We start from the raw sequence: 11,309 nt of genomic DNA on the forward strand, positions 1-11,309 counted from the left end.
ATGCACGCGTCCATACCTAAAACTATTACATTAAACCTATTATACATTCTATAGTCCGTGGAAATAAAATGACAAGAAAATAAATAACTTACATCAAACCTAGATTACATTCTAAATTCCGTGCAATAAACTACAAACTAAAATTAAAATGTGAAATACTAAAGCTAAACTAAAAATGCATGAATTATTTACATTCAATCCTAATATACAATCTAAAAAGTAATAAGATAAATGACGAAAAATATAAACATATGAATAACAATAAAATAAAGTGCTAAATAAAAAATGCATGAAAAAAACTAATAAAAAAAAACATATAAAATAAAGGGGCAGGGATGTGCGAAGAGCATGTGTGTACAGGAAGTAGTGGAAAGAAGCAGCAGAAAAAGGCAGCTGGGCCTTGCTGGATTTTGAAATGGGCTTAAGGGACATGCCGGGGCCGGTTCGTTCAACCCTGGACCGTTTCCAGGTAACCGAACCGGTTCAGAGGGTATATTAAGGGCGTAAATCCTATTTTCTTTCATTTTTTTCCTAGTCTTTCTCTCTCTATCCTATCTTCCCTCAAAATTTGCTCTCCCCTCTCTCCTATTACTTCATCTTCTCCGATGGGAGAACAGGGTGGCCGGAATAGTTCTGGCACAGCGGTTAGCCGTCATCGACAATCATGTAATGGAAATATTTGTAGAGCATGTGACTTTTGAAGGAGAAAACACAATGTGATTATTTTTTTTTTGAAGGAGAAAACACAATGTGACTTTTGGCGCGGCGGCAGTGGCGGAGCTAGAGATTTAAAGTAGCGGGGGTAATATTTACATATAAATTTCTAAAATAAAAATGGAATAAAATAAGTGTTACAAAAATATATTGACAAGAACATTTTCTTTTAGAAAGAAAGAAGTATTATAATTATTATTATTATTTCAAATAATAAATAAATCATATAATATTGGGGACTGCTAATTTACACCCACTTAAATACACTAACATGTAAATTACACACACTTATATTTTACTAAAACACCTTTTTGTTTCTATTCTAATTAAATTTAAATAGAAGGGCAATTTCTTAACTATCTTAAGTAAGATCCTTAAAAAAAGAAACAAAAAAACATGACATGCTTAAGGTATAAAACATGTAATAGAGAAAAACACTTGATTATATACACTCATTTTTATAAATTTTATCAAATTGTTTACAACCACCTTACTAATTTACACTATCACTTTCATCTCATTCTAAATACTGTTTCCTTAAGTTGCATAGTCGCATAGTCGAGTCAATGATGAATGATGTTATGATGCTATGATGATATGAGATGTTTATGTTGAAGATTTATGATATTGGTTATGATGTTATTATGTTGCTTATGATATTGATTATGATGTTATTATGTTGATTATGATGTTGTTTATGATGTTGTTTATGATGTTGTTACATGATGTTGATTATGATGTTGTTTGTGATGTTGATTATAATGTTATTATGTATTGTTTATATTATTATAAGATGATGAATATGTTGTTATATTATTATAAAATGATGAATATGTTGTTATAAGATGATGTTTATATTGTGATGTATATAATTATTATTATTAAGTGATGATTATGTTGTATTGTATATGATTATTATTATGTTGTATTATATATGATTATTATTATTAAGTGATGATTATATTGTGTTGTTTAAGTTATTAGTGATGATGATTACATGATGTTATCTATGAGTTGTTAAATGTACTTGATGATGGTTATGTAAGTTGATAAGTTCTCTTTTATTCATGAATTGATAATGAGATGTTTGATGAATAATCATTATTATGAATTAATGATGTTGTTAGGTTGTATATGAATTAGAATTAAGATGTTGTTATGTTGTATATGAACTATGATTATGATGTGATGATCTATGTTGGTTATGATTTGGTTATTATGTGTTATATGATGATGTTTATAATATGATGAATATGAAGTAAATGATAATTAGAAGTTGGTTGAACTATTAAAAATTATTACATGAAGAATTATTATTACTAATGGATGAAGTCATTTATGTTGTTAAATATAATTATTGAATTATATGCTTGATATTATTGTTTTGTGAAATCTCACCCATTCTGCTTAGAAATGTTGCTCTTCGTATGAGTAACTTGCAGGTAATCAAGTTTAGCTGTGAAGTGAGTCGATTCTCTCACGTGTGTCTTTAGGTGCTCTAATACGTAACGGGATGAGAACTTTGTTATTGCTTTTCTATTCCTTACGTATTGTTTTTGAAGATTTATGAAGAGACCTTCGTGCCAAAGACTGTTTTAGTTATTGAATAAATTCCGCTGCGAAGTATTAAAGATTTTGTATTTGAATTTTAAAGGATAAATAGTTATTTATTCAATTTATGATTTTAAGAAAAGAATGTGACATTCCGTTTATGTGAATACTCTGATTAATTAAATGAAATTTTTACGTTGGGAAAACAGGGTGTTACAATGGGAGCGGGTACAAGCATTCTATTGCCCAACCTCCCCGTGCCCCTACATTATCTATATTGTAATTATAATTTTATCTCATACTAAAATTAGTTATTTAATCATTAGTCTTTGATATTTATTGTTACATGTACTTGTTTTTTTTTTTTTTTTAATATTTTAGATCCTTTTTATTTGACTAAATACTATGATATGCAATATTTTATAAGTTGATTTAAGAGATTTTAGATCATATTTTAATTAAGTTGTGATATTTTTGTTATTTATTATCTTTTTGTTGTTAAAGTGTGGGTAATGGACGCATGTACGAGCGGTTAGATGCCCATAGGGGACGGGCACAAACCTTGATGTCCGCGAGGGTAATTTCAGGTACGATGATTTTTGTGAACGCGTGTATGAGGATGGGCACGATAGTACCGTGCACATAGAGTACCCATTGTCATTCCTAAATCATAACTTCAGTTTCACATTCTCTTCGCGTCCTTCTCGCGTTAAAATATGCTTTTCGTCTTCTTTTTCTCGTCAATTTGATTTGTTAAATCCCAAAAGATTATAAATTTGTTAATGATTTTTAATTGGGTCATGTAGAATTTGTTGCGCAGTGATGCAAGATTGGGAACATGTTTTGTAATTCTGAGAATGAATGTGGACCGGTATAGATCGACCGAAAAAAACTAATGTTTATGCCTTAACAGGCTTGACGCTTGGTGGACTGTGGAATAATATAAGTCGATTGACTACCAAGATCTCACTCAACAATGGTTTGACTTTTCAAATTGTGCAAACTCAACTCGTCTTTACTCAATATTGCTTTGACTGTTAAAGTTATGTCAGCTCATCTCGCCCTTACTCAACATTAATTTGACCGATCAAGTCATGCTAGCTTAGCCCGTCCTTACTCAACGCTGGTTTGACTGTTCAAGTCATGCCAACTCAGCCCATCCTTTCTCAACACTAGTTTGACTGTTCAAGTCATACCAACTCCAGCTCGTCCATACTCACCACTGGTTTGACTGTTCAAGTGACATAAACCATTTAAAGATTCACCCGAAATTAAGCTATATAAATATACTTGTTATGGTCCCAGCTCAAGTTACGCATGCTCTAATTCCACATGTCTTGTAAGAATGATCAACGTCTTTGAAATCGCGTCTCGACTTTACGTGCCTTGTACGTACGAGTTACAACCTAGTTCATGTGCGACTTTACTCGAACAAGAAACAATGGGAGGCTCTGGATCACAACTTAATGGGCTTGGGTGACCAAAGAAAGGCCCATTAAATCAACAAATTGTGTGTTATAAAAGTGGACATTTAGGAGGCATCACTGGGATTTTAGATTTATAGTTTTGAATAGTGTATTTTCATTTAATTCTTAGAGTGTTCATGGAGCTCCACCTAGTCAGCTCCTTTGAACAACTCACCTGTTGTAATCTGTGTTCACATACGTGAACATTAACGCCCACTGTAGGAAATACAATAAAACTTTCCAATGACCTAGCTCCATTTTCAACAAACCTACCTCCACGGTAGGACGCAGAGCAAACCAAACCTCATCTAGATCAGAGCTCGAGGACGACGCTAACACACATCTTACTCAGCTGCTATAAGCAGTGCGTCAGCTTCAAGAGCAAAACGTTGAACAACAAAAACAAAACGAGGAATATCAACGTCAACAAGTTGAAGCCTGAGCTTCTGAGTCTTAGCTGAGACAACAACTAGAAGATCGAGAACATGAACTCAAACATCAAATGGAGGCCAGGGAGAGGGAGTTAAAGGAGCAGCTCAAGCTCCCAAGAAACAATGTCATTGGAGCATAAAAGGCTAGGTTATTGGATAAGGTTTTCCAACAATTCTCAGCATAAATACAAGCGGTGGTGATCCCTCGTCATTTTCGAAAACCCGCCATTAACTCATGATGGGACGAGTGACCCACATAGTCACGTCTAAACTTTCCAAACGTAGATGTTCATAAGTGGAGCTGATGATGCTTTGAGCTGCAAAATTTTTGTTGTGACATTAAATGATGTAGCTCATATGTGGGGCTACCTATTAGGTCAGTCACAAGCTTTGAGGACTTAGCGATTCGAAGTGTAATTTTGTTTGGCTTTGTCTTTTATTTTCCTTATATTAAATAAAAAAAAAACTACAACTCTAATGAATTGCGACTGATTTTGGTCCTAAATTAAAAACAGGGATACCAATTGTGCAGAAGAATATCTATGGGCACGTACCTTGTTTACCAAGGCAATATAGGACCAAGCCAACGTGCTTCTTTGTTGACCCCAAACTTTTACATAATAAAAGCCAAAACGACGTCGTTTATGTCTAAACCAAACACATCATTAAACCACTTGTTCTTATCTCCTTAATATCCTCTGTACCCGACAACTACAAATATCACCATTTTATCGTATCTCGTTTTTGTTATTTTCAGATCTAATATCTCTTTTCCCTGATTTTTTCTGTTTCAACAAAAAAAAAAAAAATTATACTTCAGCTTCGACCTAGTTACTATTGTTTCTTCATTCATAACCTTAATTTCTTCAAAGCATGATTTTTTCAAGAATTGGGCGTTCTCTATCGCGTTCTTCTCGCGTTAAAGTAAGCTTTTTTTTCTTCAATTTGATTCGTTAATTCACGAAAGATTATAACTTTATTAATGATTTTTAATTGGGTCATGTAGAATTTGTTGCACGGTGAAACAAGATTGGGAACGCTTTATGGAGTTTCGAGAACGAATGTTTTTGTCGATGACGTTGAAAAGGGATTAGGGTTTGTAAGGGGTTATGTATCTTCTGCCATAGCTCGCAATAATGGGTTTGGTTCAAATTTGTATGATTTTAAATCAATTGCTGCAAACCGTATGCTTCATCGCATGTTTTCGAGCGAATCCCCAAAGAAAAAGAGTAAGTTAGGGTTTCATTGTTGTTGTTATGTCTTAATTTTGATGAAATTGGGAAAATGGGTTTTTGTTGTTTTAGCTATTAAGCTCATTTTTCTTGTTTTTGGCAGATTATGAAAAGTTTTATCCCAAGGAAAAAAAGGAAGTGCCAAAGGGAGAGGAGAAAAAATCTGAGTCTAAAGGTAATGAAATGAAATGTGTCATTGTATCTTGTGTGTTATTGTTAGTTGTGTTCATAGCTGATGTGATGAGAAGTGTGTTACTCATGGAGATTTTCTATGATTTTATATGTGAATTACTCTCAATTAGTGTTGGGTTAAAACTTAAATTATACAACTTCACTGTAGACTAGATGGGTCATTTAGGATTCTGAAGAACATCTTCCAATCCCTACAACACGTTCTCTCTCAATCATATGATTTTGGTCTGTACTGATTTAATTTTGAGGTATTTATATGTGTGGGGGAATTAATCATGCATCTGCATTCCAGTCAGTCTTGTGATTAATGGGGTACCAGCAGCAATTTTTAACATTTGAATTATCGTTTGATTTCAGATGAGTCAAAGTCAAACACAGAGGATGGAGGTAGTTTTCACGAAGCTTTTATAAAACAGTTTCAAAACTATCTCACCCCACTGTTGGTGGTGGGACTATTTCTTTCATCCCTTTCTCTTGGTCCTCGCGATCAGCAGCAGGTAACCATAACTTCAAATATATTGCAAGGTCCGGTTGTTATTTTAATTTTCTTATGTGGGGGGAGTACGTTTGAGTTGAGAACATGAGATCTATAAATATCCGCGTTCGACATTGTTTGAGTTAAGAGTCCCACATTGGATTAGATAAGGCCTTAAACATAAGTTTACTAGTCAGAGCAATTGTCACCTCACTAGACAGTTTTGTAAGGTTGAGTTAAGCCCAACCCAAATTCTAAGATAGTATCAGAGTCTATCCAAGATCTGCGAGCACCCTGCACTCAGGTCACTGTTTTGGACCACTCGGGTCACGCTCCAGATGTTTAGTCGTAGGCGCCGTAAAGGTGTGAGTGTGTGTTAAGGGCCCCACATTGAATGAGATGAAGCTTGAACATAAGTTTATAAGTGAGGGAAGTTATCACTTTACTGACCAGTTTTGTAAGGATGAGTTAAACCCAACCCATATTCCAAGGCTAGATGTTACTGCTTGACTGCAATTTTACGATTGAAAATTGAATATCGATGAGATGAGCTTTTTGCTTCTGTGATTGACAGCTTTTATTGAAGATCCATTACACAAGAATACTATTAGAATTTAGAATATATTTGAGATTTTTATTTTCCATGTTTTTGCTTGCTTGGTATTGACATTTCACCTATAAAGCTCGAATATGTAATACAGGTGTGATACGGTCTAGATACAAACAAAATTGTTGTTATAAAAAAAAATTATTTTCATGTAGAAACTAGAATACTATAATGATCAAAATTTACAATAAAAATTGTGATGTTAACAAATAGTGTAGAGTTTTTGTCTAAATCATGATATATTTTAATCCTTATGTTAAGATATCAACAAAAGCATCATTAAGGGTGTGTTTGGTTTGCAAAACAGCAAGTACTGGACAGAACAGTACAAGATAGAACAGTACAACACAAGGCAGAACAGCACAGGACAAATTTTTTTTGGCATTGAGTAATTTTTTGTTTTATACGATTTTTGAGGGACAAAAATGCTATTTTGGTATTTTAGACAACTTGTACGTGGGACAAAAAGTTGTGCTGTGGTTTGGTGAGGGACAAAAATATGAGTTTTTGTCCTGTCCCTTGCCTCCAGTTTGTCCTGTACCTGAAACTGTTTTACAAATCAAACACTGGACAACTAGAGTTGTTCTGTACTGTCCTTCATTTTTTAGCAAATCAAACGCACCCTAAAAGAACTCAGAAGTCCTGTCTCTGCAATAGCCAGCCAATAATTCACAACCATTTTGAATAAATTAGCTTATTCATTCAGTTTATTCTCCTCACATTACCATCACCCATAAAAAAACATGATTTTCAAGTCTGATTCATTAAGAGACAACTATACCAATTCAAGAAGTCCAACACTATCTTGCACTGTTTTATGTACTTCTCCACTGATGTCCTACAACTGTCTCACATTTTTATACCCTTCATCTTTCCTAAGATATGTATCTGCATATTTGGGATTTTTATTTTATTTAAATATAACAATTTTGATACGTCTAGGTTAGTATCCACGTGTAACCTCGAAGTATTGGTATCCGATATGTGAGCCTTTGAATTGAACCACACGTCTCTTAGCAATGAGATGACTCTACATCTTTGTCTGGCTTTATAGTTTATTTAATTATTATCATATTGCTAATGTGGATCATAATTTGATTCTCTGCAGATTAGTTTCCAGGAGTTTAAAAATAAGCTTTTGGAACCAGGATTAGTAGACCATATTGTTGTCTCCAACAAATCAGTTGCCAAAATATATGTGAGGAACTCTCCCCTTAATCAAGCAGACAGCGAAGTCCAAGGAACCCTTCCTGCAAAGGGATCTGGTGGCCAATATAAATATATAATCAATATTGGAAGTGTCGAGTCTTTTGAGGAGAAGTTAGAGGAAGCGCAAGAAGCACTAGGCGTTGACTCTCACAATTTTGTACCTGTTACATATTCTTCTGAAATGGTTTGGTACCAGGAGTTAATGAGATTTGCGCCAACCCTGTTGCTTTTGGGAACTCTCTGGTTTATGGGAAGGAAAATGCAAGGTGGATTTGGTGTTGGTGGTGGCTCCACTGGTAAGGGTAGTCGTGGAATATTTAACATTGGAAAAGCACATGTTACTAAAGTAGACAAAAATACCAAAAACAAGGTTGGTGACTTATTCTTCATTAATTGGCTAATATTTTTTTATCAACATTTTCCCTAGTTGACCATTGCCTTTCCCATGCCCACTTTTACTTTAGGGAGTTGTGGCGCTGAATAGCTTCGGTGTTAAGTTCGTTTAAGAGAATATGTTTCTTATTTGAATTCATTTGTTCAGGTTTATTTTAAAGATGTTGCTGGGTGTGAGGAGGCAAAGCAAGAAATTATGGAGTTTGTGCACTTTCTCAAGAATCCTAAGAAATACGAAGAGCTTGGTGCCAAAATTCCAAAAGGTGCTCTTCTGGTGGGTCCCCCAGGCACAGGAAAAACTCTTTTAGCAAAAGCAACTGCAGGCGAGTCTGGTGTGCCATTTCTTTCCATATCTGGTTCTGATTTCATGGAAATGTTTGTCGGTGTTGGACCATCCAGGGTGAGAAACTTGTTTCAGGAAGCAAGGCAGTGTGCTCCCAGTATAGTATTTATTGATGAGATTGATGCAATTGGTCGGAAAAGGGGTCGTGGAGGTTTCTCTGGTTCAAATGATGAGCGTGAAAGTACTTTAAATCAATTGTTGGTGGAAATGGATGGTTTTGGAACCACTGCTGGAGTTGTTGTGCTTGCAGGTACAAATAGAGCTGATATATTAGACAACGCCTTACTTAGGCCTGGGCGTTTTGACCGCACGATATCAATTGATGTACCCGACATTAAAGGTCGTGACCAGATATTTCAGATTTATTTGAAAAAAATCAAACTTGACCACGAGCCTTCATATTATTCTCAGAGGCTTGCAGCCCTTACTCCAGGATTTGCTGGAGCAGACATTGCTAATGTTTGCAATGAAGCTGCTCTGATTGCTGCAAGGACTGATGAATCGCAAGTCACAATGGATCATTTCGAGGCAGCTATCGATAGGATCATTGGTGGTTTGGAGAAGAAGAACAGGGTAGGCCTTTAAAAGCCTGTTTGTTTTTTATATTTAAAAAAAAATACCTTTTTAAAATATAAAATGTTTTCTGGGTTTGGCTTGTTAAGCTGTTTAAAACAGTCGGATATTGAAAAATATAAACAAATTACTTATTCTTTGAGAAGCTATTTTGACTGAAAAGTATAGTGATATTATCAACTTTTTAATAAAAAGTGCTCTTTATATTTGTTATTTAAAGAAATATTGCTTCTGTTTTACGTAAAATCTCCACAGAATTATTTTTTGTAATTTACACATTCTAATAATCTTTTCATACTTTTCTGTATCTCAATGCAGAAATAGTTTATCTTACGTTTTTTGTAATTTAAGGCATCGTGATGATGAAAATTATATGCTACAATTATCTGAAGATTATTTGGATTGGTCACTTTCCTTATTTCAACTACTGATAATATAGTCTCTAAAAATACTCATGTTTCTTGTCTAGGTAATAAGTAAGCGGGAAAGGCGTACTGTTGCTTACCATGAAGCAGGCCATGCTGTTGCAGGTTGGTTCTTGGAACATTGTGAGCCATTGTTGAAAGTAACCATTGTTCCTCGCGGCACAGCAGCACTTGGGTTTGCCCAATATGTTCCAAGTGAGAACCTTCTCAGGACAAAGGAGCAGCTTTTGGATATGACTTGTATGACCCTTGGTGGTCGGGCTGCCGAGCAGGTTGTTTCATCATTTCCAATTTTGTTTACTCGCCTCTTTTCTTTTGGTCATTGCTTTAAATGATCTTTCTATTGAAATAATTCATTACATCTTGGTCCATTACTTATTTTGTTTCACATTTGCAAATCTCATTATTGCATAGTGTTATATCTTTGATATACAGTTCCACAAAAAAACACTGATATACACTCATACCTGCTCCTTGATGCTTCCCAATATTGTAAGTCATGAGATGAGAATGATGGTTTCTGTCCCTTTTTACGGCAGGTTCTCATTGGAGCAATCTCCACTGGAGCACAAAATGACTTGGAGAAAGTAACCAAGATGACATATGCCCAAGTAGCCATCTATGGTTTCAGTGAAAAAGTGGGTCTCCTCTCTTTCCCTCAAAATGAGGATCAGTTTGGGAAACCATACAGTGGCGATACTGGTAACATCATTGATCAGGAAGTGCGAGATTGGGTGAACCATGCATATGAACGTACCGTACAGCTTATAGAAGAACACAAGGAGAAACTAGCTCAAATTGCAGAGTTACTTCTCGAAAAAGAAGTACTTCACCAAGAGGACTTGGTTCGAATCTTGGGTGAGCGACCCTTCAAGAGTGCAGAACCCACAAATTACGATAGATTTAAGCTAGGGTTTCAAGATGAGGAGAAAGCTGCAGAAACCACCGTCGATGAAGCCGAAGAGGGTAGTGGGTCTTCACCTCTAGAACCTGAGGTTGTTCCCACATAGTTAAGTTTATGTTTGTTACTCTTGTACATGAAATTGATAATCTTGTTTAGTCATTTTGCTGATATGGATAACTTGTACGGTTACTGCAAAATAAAAATAATTTGTTTCTTATTTTTCTTTTTTACATGTATTTTATCCAAGCTAATAAAAGTCTATTTATGTTGCATCACTTGCATGGAAACTTTTGGGTAGCACTTGGGTGACATACAGTTGGGTGACATTGGCCAATCACAATGACACAATGCTTGTGAAAGAGAGAGAAACATAAACATTGTGATTGGTCAATGTCACCCAACTCTATGTCACCCAAGTGCTATCCGAAATTTTCATACTGCCAAAGATGATAATTCATGCATTTGTTTGTCAATTCAGTCATCAACTGTTGTCTAAATGGCCTTTCAAGTTTCTCCATTTGATGTTTGCCTCTCCATCTGTGGGGAATTTTCCGCAATGGGCGAAAGCCTGACGGAGCAATGCCGCGTGGAGGTAAAAGGCCTACGGGTCATGAACTTCTTTTCTTGGAGAAGAAACAATGACGGTATCCAGGGAATAAGCATCGGCTAACTCTGTGCCTATCAGCTTATAGATATATTAACACAAACTTGGTGTCATTATTATGGATGACTTGCTCTCGATTGGATTTACAAAGTGCTAATAGAGTCTATGTCAAAAGAATTTCTCTTATATC

At 35.2% G+C, this 11,309-nt stretch overlaps 1 protein-coding gene across 1 annotated transcript; it reads left to right on the forward strand.

Annotated features, from left to right (window-relative positions):
• Nucleotides 1–4,856: 4,856 nt before the first annotated feature.
• LOC11415948 (ATP-dependent zinc metalloprotease FTSH 10, mitochondrial) lies at nucleotides 4,857–10,747 on the forward strand. Its single transcript, XM_003606639.4, has 8 exons — nucleotides 4,857–5,086; nucleotides 5,169–5,391; nucleotides 5,498–5,569; nucleotides 5,944–6,083; nucleotides 7,777–8,247; nucleotides 8,419–9,186; nucleotides 9,656–9,883; nucleotides 10,151–10,747. Exons 1-8 carry the CDS (start codon nucleotides 5,036–5,038, stop codon nucleotides 10,619–10,621), a joined length of 2,424 nt encoding a protein of 807 aa, XP_003606687.1. The 5' UTR covers nucleotides 4,857–5,035; the 3' UTR covers nucleotides 10,622–10,747.
• The last annotated feature ends 562 nt before the right edge of the window (nucleotides 10,748–11,309 follow it).

Source organism: Medicago truncatula, chromosome 4 (assembly GCF_003473485.1).
Source record: "Medicago truncatula cultivar Jemalong A17 chromosome 4, MtrunA17r5.0-ANR, whole genome shotgun sequence".
NCBI classification, from domain to species: Eukaryota; Viridiplantae; Streptophyta; class Magnoliopsida; order Fabales; family Fabaceae; genus Medicago; species Medicago truncatula.